Raw genomic sequence first — 17,108 nt, 5'->3', positions numbered from 1 at the left:
ACTTTGTCTTTAACCTTTTGCATTTAAATTATTAGGTGTCTTGGTGTGGGTCTTGTTTGGTTAATCTTGTTTGGAACTCCCTGCACTTCCTGGGCTTCTATGTCTATCTCCTTTGCTAGGTTAGGGAAGTTTTCCATCATTACTTCTTCAAATAGGTTTTCAATTCCTTGTTCTCTCTCTCTCTTTTTCTGGTACCACTATGATGTGAATGTTGGTACGCTTGATGCTGTCCCAGAGGCCCCTTAAACTCTCATTTTTTGGATTCTTTTTTCTTTTTGTTGTTCTGATTGTGTTTTTTGCTACCACATCTTCTAAATCATTGATTAGATCCATCCTACACTTCATCTACTCTTCTGTTGATTCCCTCTATTCTTCATTTCAGTTATTGTAGTCTTTATTTCTGACCGGTTCTTTTTTATGTTTTCTATTTCCATTTTTATGTGTCCTATTTCTTTGTTGAAGTTCTCCCTGAAATCATTGAACATCCTTATAACCAGTGTTTGGAACTCTGCATCAGGTAGATTGCTTGTCTCCATTTTGTTTAGTTCTTTTTCTGGAGCTCTGTTCTGTTCTTTCATTTGGGAATGTTTCTTTTTCTCTGCATTTTGTCTGGCTCCCTCTGTTTGTTTCTATGTAAGGCTGCTATGCCTCCCAGTCTTGGTAGAGTCTCCTTATGTAGGTGTCCTGTGGACCCAGTGGTGCAGTCTCCCTGGTCACCGGAGCCAGGTGCTCCAGGTGTGTCCCTTGTGTGGGCTGTGTGTGCCCTCACATTGTAGTTGAGATGTGAGTGCTGTTTGCACATCAATAGAAGGGTTTCACCATCAGGCTGATTGGTTGTGAGGAGTGGCCATGACTACAGTGGAGGAGCTTCTGGGCAGGGGTTGACCCTACAGAACAGGGTTGGCTTTAGCAGGGCTCTTGTGCCTGCCTAATCTGCCCTTTGGGTGTGTTGTCCTTGGAGGTCATTGGGTAATGCTCCAGTCCAGTCCAAAGCTGGCCACTGGGCCTGCCAGCCCTAAGGCCTCCTGGGAGGGGACCTGCTACAGGTGAAGTTCAGCCTTAGTCTGTGCCCTGCTGGGGCCTCCTGTTATAAGCCACAAAGCAATACAGAGATGGCTGTTATCTGCACTGTGCTTGGAGGTGCCTTGAGAGGCCAAGCTGTGAACCAAGACAGGCTATCACTAGTGCTGGGCTTAAGGCTGCTCAGCCAGAGGTACAGAACATGCCAAAGCCAGATGCTGCTTATTTGGGTTTTGTGAACCTTTGAGAGATTTTGGGAAAGTCCGCAGCATGAGTCAAGACAGGCCATTTATAGGGAAAAGCCACTGGAAGCAGCTTGGGTATGCCCAAAAGTTGGGTGGGGCGTGGTCTCAGGGAATCACTAGGGTGGGGCAGATGAAAGGTGATAGCCAGTTTGATGGAGATTAACAAACATATGGCATCTGCCTTCTTCCTGTAATTGAGTTCCATGAAGTTCCTGAAAAAGATCTTCATTCAGCTAATGAAGAAATAGAGTGTAAGTTTCTAATCCCAGCAACAAAATGATCCCTGGAAAGGAAACTATCACTACTCAGTTACCCAGGCAGAAAACTGGGCACCATTCCTGATTTCCCTCATCCTCATTGCCCCATATCCAATAATGACCAAATATGTCATTGATTATCCTTTGTCACTTTTGCCTCCTTCATTTCTCTCCAATCTGCTCTTTTTTTACATGTTTGCTGTGATCTACTTCATATAGTATAGTAGTCACTTAACTTGTCTTTGAGCCCCTGATCCTGTCTCCTCCAATCCATTTGTGCACTGTACCCAAGGTAATTTCTGAAATGCCAATCTTATATACCCTTTTCTTGCATAAGATCCTTCATTGCTCCCCATTGTTCACTAGAAAAGGTCAAAGTCCTTAGCTTGACTTGAAGTCCCTTGATGAGTAACCCTTCCCATCTGTAGACTAACTTCCTCTGCAGACTAACTTCTCTCTTCTGCCTTGGACTCTACTCTTTCAGCCAGACTGAAATACTTGCAATTATAGAAATGTATAGCACTTCCCTTTGCCTCCCTCTGTTCCATATTCACACTGCCTGGAAATCCCACTCTCTTCTTTCCACCTGGCTCTTTCTTGCTCTTAACTGTCCTTTAGGTCTTAGTTTAGAGGTCACCTCATCTAAAGAAGGCAGATGTCTTTGACCTTCCTCACAGCCCCAGCACCCTGTGTATGCCTCACCCAAATGAATTACCACACTGTATTGTAATTACCTATTTTTTGTTTGCCCCTCTCAGTAGTTTATACACATCTTGAGGGTAGGAACTGTGTGCCTAACATGGGGCCTACCACATAGTCGACACACATTCAGCATTTGCATAGTAAATGCATGAATTTCACTTACTGTGGGCCTCTCATAATTGGCACTTGAAAGAGATGTCAGTGGAGACTGAAGCGAATATGGCTGTTATGTAAAAAAGAAAAACAAACAGTTCTGAATATTTTCATTTCATTCAATCTGTTCTTCAAAGTACATTGAGGAGCAAGTGCAATGTTTCTTGAGAAGATAATTTAAATAGTTTGTTATTGTTTTGGGGCCCCTCTTAACTACAGAGAGTTTCATGCGTGAATGAAAAAAATGATCCTCAGCAAAGGAGATGATATTCTCGTCTTTTAGAAAGAACAATGAACCAAGAAAGTAGATTTTTATAGCCAACTCATTCACGTAATAGAGAAAGTCACCTTTTTAGAATCTCAGTATCCTCATCTGCAAAATGTGGATGACAGTACCTGCCTCAGAGGGTCGTTATAGGCTTAAAACATGGACAATGTAAGTTGCTGATATTCTTATCAGGCAAAGAAGTCTCGGAGTGTCAAATATTAAAGGGTTCTTCTAGATTTCTTACACCAACCATGATTTCACAGATGAATAAACTGAGGCCAAGAGAGGGGAAGCCCCTTGCCCAAGAGGATTCAGTTATGACATGGGAATAGATCTCTAGCCTCTGGATGCAGTTCTCTCTCCACTCTATTGTGAGAACATTCTGTTAGCACTTGGTCATTTCTGGGTTTCCACCAGATACTGAACCATGCAGAGCTGGCGGTCCAGAGTTTGGAGAACTTGGTGTTGGATACCAAGGGGGATTCAGTAATTACTGATGAATGAAGGAGCACGATGTAGCCAGGAAAACTACTCACGTTACTGGAAAGCGCAGGGGGTGGAGGGCTGTCGGCAGGAATGGGGATCAGTGCTCCCAGCTTTAAGGAAAAACAGTACATTGAAAATGAAACATCAACTAGACACGGCTTGCCTATTTTTCAAAACAGAAAAATAGCATTTACAGGCATATTATTTTTAGAAGTTATTTGGAGACAGTTTATTCAACAAAGTTTAAGAATTACCTGTAATTTTTTCCAACCGTCTCTGACACGAATGAAAAACTCAGTGCTGTCCCTCAGGTAGATGAACGTCCCTTCAATAACCAGATGTGCTTTCTGCAGCATGTCATCCATGTTGCTAAAGGCTGTAACCTGTCAGATATTTTAAAATTCCAAACACTGCAGTTACCATGAGAACGGTGGCACATTTGAAAAACTGGCCTCTTTGTAAAGTCCACTATGAGCCATCCTCTGATAGCCAATGAAAAGGCTTACTGTGCCAGACAGAGATGTACGACTTCATCAATAACCAAGAGACATTCTTTTTGATCAAACAAAAGCATGAATTACTTTGGAACACAACTCTGAAGCATAGCAGATAAATTAAAACAGGAAGATAATATTCTGTGAGTAGAAAGACATTGAAAAACTGAATTCAGAGTTGTCTTCTTGGGTGCTGGCATTCGCAAAATCACCAGTAGATTTTGCTGCTTCCATGTTCGTGAGCTGCTCAGTAGCCCCGACGTTGCTAAATGTGTTATCTCATGCTGCTCCTTAAAGAGTTTCAAATTTGTTTTCATTTGGAATAAGAAATGCAAGCAAATGAACAATTCTACTTGGGTCTGGAATCCTTTTTTTTGGCTAGCTGGGTAGTTACAATATTAAATACATGATAGCAAATGAGGGTCAGTAATTTCTCTGTCTAGAAAACTGCCAAAGGTTAGACGGCCATCTTGGCCTATCCCAGGAGCAGACGTAAGAGCCGCAAAAATCTTTGTGTGAAAAACACAAAGTCTCAGAGAAACATCAGCCAAGAGAGCTTTTACTTTTCATTTTAACTGAGAAATATTATGAAAAATTAATTTTCACCTAGCCTTGCAGATAATGACTGCGTGCCTCAAAATGGCTTAGAAATCCCCCAAAGGCACTACATATCGAAATTCTATCATCTGCTGGTCTGTTCTTTCATTTGGCAGCCAAATTTTCCAACTAAAACCCAGCAAAGATCACAGAGCATTCCTAAGACTCCTGACATCCTTGTGAGGTATTTGTCCCTCTGTCAATGCATCATCATAACCTCCGGGTGCCCTACCCTGCTCCAGTGACCTGCAGGGTAACGAATATACAAGAGACATCCTTTGGCAGAATAGAAAAGGCTCAATTACCAGGACAGGGCCTGCTGTGTGATACTGTTTACACTCTTGTACTTACGTTTTTTGACATAATATGATTCGTTCTGGTTACACTTTAGTCAATTAAGGATTACAAGGGCAGAACTTACATCATAAATGATTTTATATTCTGTATCTTTTTACTTAATAAGTCATCTGAAGAGATAATAAATACCCTCTGTTTGTGGAATTGCACCAATGCTATTGTCATAGAGGTCCAACGCCAACATAAAAGGTGTGCCAGCCCCTAAAAACATGCAGCTGAAGGACTATATAAACCCATCTAAAGCAGAAGGATGAACACGCATTGATAACTATACTGACCAGATTTCGGGATCCCGGAAGCCCTGGCTGTCCTGGAGGGCCGGGTGGGCCTGGAAGGGCTACAGCTAAGACAAAGCAAAAAAGAGAAGTTACAGAAAAGTACACACTCGGAAAATGCCTCTGGTGTCACCTGGTCACCGAAGGGAGTGTGCACAACCTCACTCATAGTACCACAAAACACAACTACTTGCATCTGGATCTTGGATGCTGTGAGCCCACCATAGAACTCAGCCACATCGACTGGCTTGGGGAAGAGCTGGGCTTCTTGAGTGTAGCCCTGCCTAGGACTTTTCAGTTTTACAAGTGAGTAAGTTCCTCTTATTGCTGTAGTTTGTATAAGTCAGTCTGAGTTGAGTTTTCTGTCCCTTGCATCCAAACAAGTCCTGACGTATTCAATTTACTTCACTCAAGAGGCAAGCAGGTAACTACTAGACAGAGGAAGCAGGCTCAGAAAGAGGAAGAGAAGGTTACAGGCTGCAGAAGGAGGGCAAGGCAGTGAAGGGACAGGAACCCTGGCCAGGGAGTCAAGAGACATGATCTCAAGTTCCCGATTTGTCAATTCTCAGCCGTGTGATCTTGGGGAAACAGCAAGCTCTCTGAACCCGTTTCCTCATCTGTGAAATGTAAAACAGGCATTTTTTTTCATCACAGAGCTGTGGTGAGAATTCAGGAAAATACAAATTAGAACATGCTTTGCAAAGTGGATAGCAGTTAGCCAGCGGTTCTTAGCTATTGAAGAGTCACGGTGCTCTTAATAGTCAAATCAAGGCTATTGCTCTCTTTCCCAGAAAAATGCACTTGCTCGTGCACACAATTCTACATAAAATGTTAATGAGATGACAGCTCTGAGGCACATGCTTAAATTCTCAAGGAGTTTATGGTTCCCCAACAAACAGCCCTGACTTTAGGCACACATAAAGAAATACTATTACAGCTATTCTTTTTTTCTCCTTCTACCTCTCTAATCCTTGGTGCCTCCCCACCCCCACCCCACCAAATTTGCAAAGCTCTTGCAGAGTTAAAGATGTTTTTACAAGTCCCAGTAAAATTACTGTATCAGACTTTCTAGGTCATTGCAACTAAGTCTGCGGTTCCGATACAGGACTTGACAATCCATACAGATGGTGAATGTCCAGTGCAGAGAGGGTCAGAGGCCTTGGATTTGGACCCCAGCTATGCCTCATACTAGTATTTGTGACCTTGAGCAAGTCTCTTCACCTCCCTGAGCTTCAGTGTCTTCATGCATGAAATGAGTTTTATAGTAGTATGTATTTCATCTCCCTCCCAAGGTTGCTGTGAAGATCAAATGGAATAATGGATTTGAGAGTGTTTTGTGAACTCTGAATTGCCATACTTTATGTGAGGGGCAATCCTTGTTCTATTGAGCAAGAAGTCCTGGGGACCCTTGTGCAGGTCGACTATGCACCACAGATTCTCCCTGAATCCTGTTCTCACCCTGTAATGTCCTCCTACCTCCTGCAATTCCGGCTCATCCCTCAAGGTTGAGTAGGTACCTATGGTTTTATCAACCCAGCACCTTCTTTCTTTGCAGGACCAGTATCCTCACCTTCTCTTGGGATTTCCCCCTTCACCTCTATAACCATTTGGTTCTAGAAGGAGCTGCCATATCTTCATGTGCTCTTACCTCCTGGCCACAGGTGGCTGGTTCAAGGTTGGGCATCTGGACAAAGACAGTTCAACCAAAACCCTTTCCCAGGACGTGCTCCAACCCAGGACGTTTTCAAACTAAAACTAAGAAAGGCGACCAAGGTTTCTAGCTAATGACAGAAACTGCAAGTTATCAGTAACCCTACATCCTACCACGCAGAGGATGCGGTCTGTGGTGGAGAAGCATGAAGCTAGCATGCAGAGAGGAGCTGAGACAAGAGATGGCCACAGAATCCTTGCAGAGGTTGAATCCCTGATTCTATTTATACCGGAGGTCCTGCTGCAGGTCTGCCCCTCCCACAAATTGACTGCTCATGCCCTCCTTCCCATCCAATACATTTCCCTTGTGCTTGAGCTAGTGTGAGTTACATTTCTGTCACTTGCAGTCAAAAGATCCAAGACTAAGTCAAAGCCCTGGCACCAAAGTCACCTCCTGTGGAAAGTTCTTCCTGATGCTCCAGACACTGCAGGTCTCTTCCCAGATGTGCTTCCATCACACCTGGCTCATGCCAACCCAAACGAAAACTGATGCAATCAAGCTATTGCTGCTGCTGGTACTATTTTCTACCAGGGGCACGATGAAAAGACCACAGGTTTCAGAGCTACACTGATCTGGGTTCTAACACTGTTGGTGTCGCTTATTAACTGTATGACCTTGGAACGGTCCCGAAATGTCTCTGGGTCCCATTTTCCTCATCTGAAAATGGGGATGCTAATACTTTCCTTGAAGGGTTTGGTAAGAATTTAATAAAATAATGGAGTAAAGTGACCAGGAAAGTGCCTGACACTTGGTAAATGTTCAGTAAATGGAAATTTTCTTCTATTTCACCCATTTTTCATTTGAGGAAGTGAGGTACCAAGAGGTGAGGGCATTTTTGCATAGTTAGAATCAATGCTGGTCCTCATGTCCCTCAGGCCTCAGGCATTGACAAAACAGCCAAGAAGTTTCCACCCACACACGAAAAGATACTCAACATCATTAGTCTTTAGGGAAATGCAAATCAGACCCACAATTAGATATCACTTCATACGCACTAGGATGGCTAGAATAAAAAAGATATAATAAGAACAAGTGTTGGTGCAGAGGAAAAATTGGAACTCTTGTGCACTGCTGGTGGGAATGCAAAATGTTGCACCACTTTGGAAAACAGTCTGATGGCTCCTCAAAGCGTTAAACATAGAGTAACCATTGTATGATGCAGCAATTCCACTCTATTTAAAGACCTAAGAGACGTGAAAACATATATTCACACAAAAACTTATTCATGAACACTCATAGCAGCATTATTCATAAAAGCCAAAGAGTACAGAAACTCAAATGTCTATCAACTGATGAATGGATAAACAAAATGTGGTATAGATCCATACAATGAAATATTACTCAGCCATAAAAAGGAATGAAATACTGATACACTTTACAACATGATGAACATTGAAAAAATTATACCACGTGAAAGAAGCCAAATAAAAAAGGCCAAATAATACATGATCCCATTTATACGAAATGTCCAGACCAGGCAAATCCATAGATACAGAAAGTAGATCATTAGTTGCCAGAGTCTGGGGGGAGGAGGAAAAGAGGAATGACTACTAATTGGTACAGGGCTTCTTTTTGAGGTGATGAAAATGTTCTGGACTTAGAGAGTAATAATGGCTGAATAACCTTGTGAGTATATCAAGGACCATTGAATTGTACATTTTAAATGGGTGAATTTCATGGCATGTGAATTATCTCAATTTTACCACAAAAGGAAGGAAAGCTGCATCCAGGAAACAGCCCTCTGTCAGACAGTGTGGCTCTGACATGCCACCCGTACGTGGTGACCTTGAGCATAACAGCAGGGGCAGCATAAATGAGGGTGCCACACACAGTACTAACCTGCTCCCAGGATAGCTGGAGGTCCTGGTGGCCCTGGGGGTCCCGGTGGCCCAGGAGAACCAGGTCTTCCAAAGCCAGGTGGTCCAGGCAGGCCAGGAGCACCTGGGGGTCCCCGAGGCCCAACGATAGTCTCCCCTTTCTGGCCCTGTCAAGGCAAGGGCACAGGAACAGAAGAGAGAAAGCACGATTAACCACTAGAAGTTCTGTCTATTCTTTTTATGAGGACATTTGTAGGAAGTCAATAAATACCAACTATTGTCATCATCCTTAATCTTGGGCACAACTCAGATGTGACCTAAAGAGCAGCAGCCCAGTTATTATGTTGAATGACACTCCAGAGAATCCCAGAGAGCCCTGAACTCAGAAGGGGCCTTAGAGATCATTTAGTGTAGCTTGCAGTTCACAGATAAAGAAACTGAGGCCCCAACTGAGGATAGGGCTTGCCCAAGGCCTCAATGCAAACGAGCAGCAGAGCTGGAAGTAGAACCCTGGTCTCCCGACTTTGCTGGGTCTATCCTCACGGCAAGCTCTGGGACCAGAGTTTCTCATGGTCCCTGAGAGTCAATGATCTGGTCAGAGGCAGAACTCAATTTTCTCTTTTATGGCCTGGAGAAACTTGTCAGCCTAAGAAGACCAAGCCTATCTAGGAGCTTCCTCTCTGATGACATTTCAAAAGAATCAAATAGCCATTCTGAAAATATCCCTCCCACCTTCCATTCTGCCTCCATTATCTGATGTGTGCACTATTAATAACTCTTTGTGTTGAGTGAATTTCCCACCATCGACATGAATAAGGCAGTGCAGTTAGTGACCTGTAAGTTATCTGAAAGCACGTGGCCTTGGCCAGCTCCCTTTCCTCTATGGGCTTCAGCCAAGCTCCCCATCAGTAAACAAGTACGGGGGAGAGAGGCCAATACCCAAGCCCTGCCTCAGCTTGCGGTGCTGTGACTGACCCTGGACTCTCCAACTGCCTAGTCACATTGGGGGGCTTCAGGGAAAGTGGTGACTCAATGAGGAAGATGACAGGGATGGGTCAATACTCACGACCAGGCCTGGACTTCCTGGCAGGCCTGGAGGCCCAAACACAGAGAAGTCGTCGATGGAGTCTCCTTTTTCTCCTTTGAACCCCCTGTCTCCATTCTCCCCCTGGAAGCAGAGAACATTTAGAAAACATTTAGTAGGAGTAGGGTGAACCGTGTCTGACATAAGCCCAAGAACTTGGACACATAGGCCCAATTTTAGTAGAGAAATACTCACCTTCAAGCTGTTCAGAAAATGTCTCAGGTAAGTTGGATCCACTGGAGGGCCTGAAAAAGAAATGTTTTGTAAAATTCGCAATCGTAATCTCACAGATTTAAAAGTAAAAGCCTCCAAGTTAGCAGCCATGATTATTTCCTAGTGGAAGTGACCCCACATTGGTTTCGCTAACAAAGTGGGTACCGGGCTTGGAGGCTGAAATCTTATTCTTGGTCCGGGCCCCCCATCCTAGACACTGCGGAATCCTGGGCATATCCCTGGCCTCTTTAGGCCTCATTTTGCATATGAAGCAAAAATAATCAGAACTTCTGGTCTGTTTTGACAATGTTCCATCTTGGACATGTATCATCCATGACTGGGTCTCTCTAGAACTCTGTGGAGCTTGTGGCCAGGGTGGTTATGTAATTTATCTTAACTTTCTGGCTCAGTTGGCTTTCTCAGGAACAGAAATCAAAGGCAAGATCTAACATAAGAGTTGGAATACCTGGTGGTCCCTGGGCCCCTTGGTCGCCTTTTTCTCCTTTTGAGCCGGGAAGACCCCAGGATCCTTTTTCTCCTTTAACACCTGCCACCAAACACACACACCTTTGTTTAAAAAGTGGAAAATCACCTTTGTTCTATAGCAAACCTTTTTGAGACAAGTTTTTCAAATGGAGCCCCTTTAGCAAAGTGCACTCAACAAACAAAAGCTTATTGAAGGTACAAAATCCTTTGGTAAATGATGAGGAAGACAGAGGTAGATGCAGCATGCTCCTGACCTTGAAAACTCAGTGTCCTTGGGGAGATAGACACAGGGAGGGTAATGGGAGGCAGGATGGAATAAGTGCCATCATTAAGATACCAGCCATGCATCATCTATGCCTGTGTAGCATGGCAGCATGGTGGTGTAAGGGGAGGAGAGGTTCTCCCAGGGGTGCTCCGAGGACAACGAAGGTGCAATACGCCACTGACAGAGTTGGAAGAATGCCAATGGGCGGCATCCCACTCCCCACAGGAGTTGTGAAAAGCACCCTTTCTGCAGAACTGGCATCACAGCCATCCCTTTCTCCCCCAAATCTTTATAAGGGAGAGGGGAATGGAGGGAGCCTTCTGGGAGTTCAGCACTTAGAAAGGGAAGTGATCCCCTTTCCCCATCTTGATAAGCAGAGGACGCTAGATCTTTGAATTCCTGGTTCCCAAGAGACGTGAGATCAACCCATTGATGCTCTCAAGCCTAGAGGTGGGGTATATTGCAACCTAGTGATTTTTAAGATAGTTTCACCTATCAGAGTCTAAGGACTGACCTAGGTGGCAGGAACGGCAGAGGATTCGTCTGTCTCAGCCCAGTGCGTGGGACAGCATCACACAAGGAGCAGGTATCACTGGATATTTATAAACAAACTAACGAACAAATGGGCCAATGGAATGCTTCCTGCTAACTGGGAGGGTCAGCGAGATGTGCAGAATAGACAGATGGGAGATAAAACCTAACAGCGGTGCCCAGTCCTGCAGCCTTGGCTCAGCCACCGCTCCCATCACACACAGCCCGGTCTTCCTGGCCACCCAGGCTATGCACTGGGCAAATAGAAACCACCGTCCACAAAGATACGAGGGTTTGGAAATGTCCCAGAGAAACATAAGGTGAAGAAGGGAGGGTGTACCATGAAAGGTGATGAGTTCCGAATTCCCAGGATGAGTGGTACCAACCTGGCGAGAGAGAAAGGCACGGTCATACACTGCAAATCCTGTCCTGGTGTTTGCATGCGCAGTTAGCCACTGTCCCCTGTCCTGGGGGCATGTGGCGGGAGGATCAAGGTCACAGTCAGGCTTTCCTTTGGTTCTGGAGCCCCCCAAAGCCCTGAGCTCCCCAGCAGCCCTCAATACACAGGCATCCCAGGCTTTCAATTGAGGGCCCATCACGTAGCTGGGTTGGGGTGAACACATACAGAGGGGAAGCCCAAAGCTTTAAGACAACAAGACACAGCAGTGATGGTTTGGTCAGCCAAGAGCATTCGTAGCCTCCTTTCTTACTAAGATTGATTCATGTGAGACGTGAAGCATCTGAGTGAGTGATGTACCCAGCCAGGAAGCTGAGCTGCCATTAGCTTTGCATAATCTAGGGTGAGCATTATGAACAGGAGCTGATGGTCATGGTAGGTAATAAAGGGCAGATAGCATCAGGTTGGGAGGGCTATTCTGGATTCCCCATTAAGTGCCAGGGGTCTGGAGTCCGAGCTGTTCTAGATAACATTCCTTCCTAGTTCGCTCCCAGATTCCTGCATTTCTTTACCTATCAAAACAGAGCCAGCTGCAGCCCTTCTTTTAACAGTCCACCTTCACCTTCTTCCTAGTTGATATGTGGCGCCAGGATTCCCCTATGCTTTTGGATGGAGGGTCACAAGCTGCTCAGGGGTCACCGAGAAAAGATAGGGGAAGGGATGGGAATCATCCAGGAAAAACATTTCTAGGCAAGATGAAGGCAGCAGTGCCAAACTGGTATCTTGCAGCTTGGCTGATAAAGTTCCTCTACTCCAGCAGTGAGCTGTAACTTGTGATGCTTAGAAAGAGGCTGAGATTCAAAGGGGCTTGTGAAACGCTGGATGTGGAAGGAAGCATTTCTTTTTCAAGTGTCCATTTTGAGAGCTGGTCCATGACCCAGCCTCCAGGATGTCTAGCATCATGAAATACAAAACTCACCAGAAATGCTCTGAGCTCATCTTTGGCTTCTTTTAAGTAAGCTCGTGACCCCCAAGGCCATGGTTCCTGTGAAGGGTCCTAGGTCATGGTGACTGCAGTAGTATTTCTCACAGTACTCTCAAGTGTGTTGAGCATTGTCTCGTGGTTGATCTATGTGAAGCCTGGAATCATGTTTTCTGTGCCCCTTTGGGCACTAACCCATAGTGGGACCCGGAGGGGCCCTTTGCCTCTCTGGGGCACAGGTCTCCCCTTCTATATGACAGGAGGTGGGGTGCAGCCAATCATCTCTCCAGAGGGTCCCTCCAGCACTGATCTTTTGTTTCCCTTCAGGCCATCAGCCCAATCATGACCTGGTTGCTGTTGTCCTCACATAGATCTGGGAGCCAGCAGGCCCCTTGGTCACCTGACAGAGGTGGGTCCTGTGTTCTGCCTTCCAGGCCAGAGTTCGACAGCTCTGGCCAGCAGACTTAGATGCCTCAAAGTTTAGATGTGGACCGATGATGAGGCGAACACTCAGCCAAACAGAGTCATTTTAGAGCCTCTGACCGACCCAAGCCTCATCACTACCCCCAACAGGCATTGAATTATGAACCCACGTCTTTCTAAATGGTCATTTGCAAGCTCTTGAGAACAGAGGGCATGCTTATCTAGTTCACCCGTGTCCCCAAGGCCTAATGGAGTACTGGGCAGCTGGTAAGCACTCAGTCGGTATTTGCTGAATGAATGAAAGGGTGATGGTGCACAGTGCTGTGACGAATGTCTGTGCACAGGGAGAGGCCCACCCCCCTGGGGTTCCCACAGAAACAGGACACTCCTAACACTGTGAGATCTCAGGAGCAGTGCCACTGCCCAGTGGGGCGACCAGCCACATGCCTGACACCTGGGAGTCACAGTGCCAGTACCTGCTGACTGGCGGTCATGGGACCGGAGTGATGGTCCCAGCTCAGTCAGTCCCGTGACCTTGGACAAGTCAGGGAGCTTGTCTGAGTCACAGTTTGCTGCCTCATTATAAAGACGGAGAGAAAATACTGCCTCTTAGGGTTGTGTGCTGGGCAGTAATATGACAATTGGGAAAGGAGAGCCTACAGTCAGTTACAGATTTTTAGCCCAAAGTTCCCAATGCAAAGAGCCCTGGTTAGAATTGCTTTTTTTCCCCCCTCATCTATATTTTCAAGGAGTCTATTTTCCTTTATTATACTGCTCCAAGCATGAAGCTAATATGCTTACAAGAACAAAAGACACTGCTTTTTTGACTGAATTAAAAGAAACATTGTCAGTGTGTGCACTCTTAAAAGATCCAGTATATTTCATTGCCACAGTCTGTTATCTAGAAGCTTCTAGCAACTTAAGGGTCTATATGTAGGTGATAGAAGATATCTAAGAGGACATCAACAGACAGAAGGGGCTCAAGGCAAAGACCGCTTGTCTTCTCTGAGTTGCTTTCTACGCCAAAACCCACTCTTTATGGCAATGACTATATGCTACTTACTGGTGTTTTGCAGTGTGGTCGGGCTGGTATTGGAAAGACAGCCTGTAGGAAGTGAGAACAAGAGAAGTGAGGCCAGGAGGACACCTGACTCTAGTTTAGGCCAGTCAGGTGCCCACTTCCTGATCTATAATGAAAGTCTCTCCCCCCACCCCACCCCTAACTTACTCCTTTGATGTTAACCACAGCTCCAGGTGGTCCAGGGGGGCCTGGAGGACCAGGCAAGCCAGGTGGGCCCTGAAGGGAGAAAAGAACGGCCATTCCTGAATTCAGGTTGTTGTGGGTGCAGAGGTAGGTGCAGGATACTGTCCCCAGGTTTGGGGGACACAACAAGGAAAGGGGTTTCCCATAAAGCCGACTAACTTTTCCCACAGCAGGCCAGTCCCTTCTACAGAGCACATCTAAACCCATGAACTCATTGCATCTTCACAAGGACCCATGGGTGACACAGCAGAGCAACACGTATTATTTCTGGTTTACATATGGAAATAATGAGAACCAGAGAGGGGAAGTAATTTGCTCAAAGCCACACAGCAACTTATGGCAGAACAAGACTGGAACCCAGATTCTGACTCCCAGAGCAGTGCTCTGCTGGTACTGAGTCCACCCCTCTCTATCAATTCATCCCTAGTGCATGGAGGGGTAAGTGGGGTGGGGGTCCTTCACATGGTATGGTACCTGGGAGAGTGTCTCAGAAATGCAAAAATAAATGCAAAACTCTTGCTAGATAGCAGTCACTTTCCAAGCCAGGTCAGCCTGGCCTTAATACCACGCAACATTTGCTCCTCTAAACATGGATCCCAAGCAGGACCTTGCAGCAGGGTGGGTTGGGGCTGGGGGGTGGGCGGTGGGGTGAGGAGTCTTGTTAATTTGGAAGCTGCCCTGATCATCCTAAGTGAAGGCATCAGTGTCTGCTTTACCTAGGAGCTTCAGTGGGTGTGATGAGTGTGAGTCAGCCCTTCAATGCTTCAGTAAAATTGCTTTTCTGAATGTCTGGGCATACTAAGCAGAGAGAGTGTGGTGCAAACAGCAGCAGCAATGGACTCAGAACTGCACTTGCCTCTTAGCTGGGTGACCTTTGGTGAATCACTTAACTTTAATAGGCCCATTACTTCATGTGTGAAACAAAGACCCCACTATGTGTCTCTCAGGATAGTTATTACCAAGACTGAGGTACTGTCCTTCAAAGCACTCTCTACAGTGTCAGGGACACAGTCGGTGCTCAATAAGTGTTGGCTTCCTTATTACAGACCCTGGACCCTGCGGATGCCCTCCGTGTCTGCATCTTGTGAGGCCCCGCCTACAGAGCTGATCTACCTGCTATGCACTCACACGCACGTACTGAGCCCCTGCTGGTGTGCAAAATCCCTGGGACTGTGTGACAGAAGGAAGATGGGGTGTTACCCTAGAGTAGAAGAGCTGGGATTTGAAACCAGAACTACTGACTATATGCAGATCGCTGACTCCCACCCGCTCTTAGGTCTCGAGGAGGAAGCTTATGCTCCACTAAGGTGCTTTTGGTGTCAGGAACCCTCCTGAGAGTGAGCTGGAGGACAGGGCAGGGCTAGGGGATATTTGAAGTGGCAGTGGAGGAAAAAGAAAAAAATTCCTAAACATTTTGTCTGCAAGCCTTGCTCACTGGATTCAGCACTCTCTCATCCCTCGTTTGGACACTGGCCTTGCGGCTCCGTCCCCAGGGTGCTGTGGGCTTGGGGCAGGGGTTGGGGCACTTACCGGCATCATGACCCCTCGGTCTCCTTTGGCGCCCTTGAGACCATTCAGTCCTGGGCGACCCTGAAACCCACAGAAGATGTCTTAGTAAACCCACTGCCCACCGGCCAGCCTGGCCCACGTATTCTTTCTCACATCCAGTCTGAGGAACATCGACACCTACAGGTCGTCCGGGGAAGCCAAATTCTCCTTTGTGTCCTGGCGGTCCTTTGGGCCCCTAGAGGCAAAACAAATACCATATCAGAAAAGAAGAGAAACTCAAGGGCCAGGGAGATCGGGGGCACCCCACCTGCTTTCATGGGCAGGGGCAACAATGAACCATTGACAGGAGGAAGGAGGGCAGGGAACAAGTAGGAAGTGTCCACCTCCCTGGCTCCTTGTTCCTTGGCCTCTCTGTGCTCAGCTGGAACCACGTGCTCAACCCCTCACCACCCCACCCCTTCCTGTAGGCTCTCCTCCATCCCAAACCCTGCACCCACCCTCTGTCAGTCAGGGTAATGACGGAACCCAGGTAGCTGGATGCCGGACCAGCTTAGAATGTGGACCTTTCCCCTAGGTCTTATGTCCCAGGGGTCTCCGTGTCCCCCATTGGAATACTGCAGTTCTGCCTCACCTGTCATGCCAGCCCAGACTGATTACAAGATTTGGTTTCTGCCTTGCTCCTACCTGTCCCTAAGGACAAGAGTCTTGGTCTGGCATCCCAGTTCTCCAGATGGGTCCCTGACCCCTGGACCCTATTGCATGGCTGGTTTCTATGTCCTCATGCTTCCAGAGCCACTGCCCTGTTCCAATGTCCTGCAGGAACCCTACGCCTCTGGCATCCAGGATGCATACAGTGCACTACCTCTTCCCAGAGCAAGCTCTACCTCCAGACTACACCTTCCCACTCCGGCGGCCGGTCTGCCCTGTCTCCCAGGGGAACGACTGGCTTAAGCCTGGGGCCCTCCAAGTCCCTTCTTGCTGTCATTAATATAGACAGCCATGTCCTGAAAAAGGGCAAATATAGACTGACTTGAAACAGGTTCGGTGTGTAAAGTACCCAGCCCACATTACTTTTAGGGAAAGAATAGCAAGGACAGAAGGAGTTAACCCGACAGCGGGCTTTTGGTGCTATGTTCTAATGCAGAGCTTCCTAAACAACGTGCACAGGTGTCACCTGGGATCCTGTCAAAATGCAGATCTGGTAGGTCCGGGGTGGGGCCAAGGCTCTGCCTTCTAACAAGCTCCCATCTAACGCTGATGCTGCTGACCCACGGGCCAGGAGTAACAAGGCTCTAGTGAATTGGTAAAGGAATTAAAAGCTACACTCATCACAAGGGTCAGAGCTGGCCCATATGGCACCTTTATGCAACTAGAAGAAGGTGCCTCCCTACGGTCTGCTTGGCAAGCTGTGACCAGGCTGCAGTGGGAACAGCCACCATAGCCATCTGTGGCAGACTGTGGCCAACATGCTGATACTGGCGTTCCCCACGGTATTAGATGTCAGTAAGTAGTTAACCACGGTTAACACAAGACTTTCCCAGTCTGCCACAATCCTCAGCTACCCAGTTCCAG

General features: G+C 46.6%; 1 protein-coding gene across 4 annotated transcripts in view; it reads right to left on the bottom strand.

Moving 5' to 3' along the window:
* COL15A1 (collagen type XV alpha 1 chain) overlaps positions 1–17,108 on the bottom strand; it is a 98,303-nt gene that overhangs the window by 7,162 nt on the left and 74,033 nt on the right. For all 4 annotated transcript variants that reach the window (XM_074330765.1, XM_019729215.2, XM_074330764.1 and 1 more), the window contains exons 26-38: positions 15,718–15,771; positions 15,558–15,617; positions 13,992–14,060; positions 13,827–13,868; positions 11,302–11,347; positions 10,146–10,226; positions 9,662–9,711; positions 9,449–9,550; positions 8,405–8,549; positions 4,858–4,922; positions 3,386–3,514; positions 3,182–3,241; positions 2,388–2,447 (exon numbers count right to left, since the gene is read on the bottom strand). In XM_074330765.1, the coding sequence (XP_074186866.1) occupies positions 2,388–2,447; positions 3,182–3,241; positions 3,386–3,514; positions 4,858–4,922; positions 8,405–8,549; positions 9,449–9,550; positions 9,662–9,711; positions 10,146–10,226; positions 11,302–11,347; positions 13,827–13,868; positions 13,992–14,060; positions 15,558–15,617; positions 15,718–15,771 (963 nt within the window). The remainder of the gene's footprint in view (positions 1–2,387; positions 2,448–3,181; positions 3,242–3,385; positions 3,515–4,857; positions 4,923–8,404; positions 8,550–9,448; positions 9,551–9,661; positions 9,712–10,145; positions 10,227–11,301; positions 11,348–13,826; positions 13,869–13,991; positions 14,061–15,557; positions 15,618–15,717; positions 15,772–17,108) is intronic.

The sequence above is a fragment of the Rhinolophus sinicus genome, linkage group LG04 (genome assembly GCF_036562045.2).
Source record: "Rhinolophus sinicus isolate RSC01 linkage group LG04, ASM3656204v1, whole genome shotgun sequence".
NCBI lineage: Eukaryota > Metazoa > Chordata > Mammalia > Chiroptera > Rhinolophidae > Rhinolophus > Rhinolophus sinicus.
This window is presented reverse-complemented; position numbering and strand designations above follow the sequence as displayed.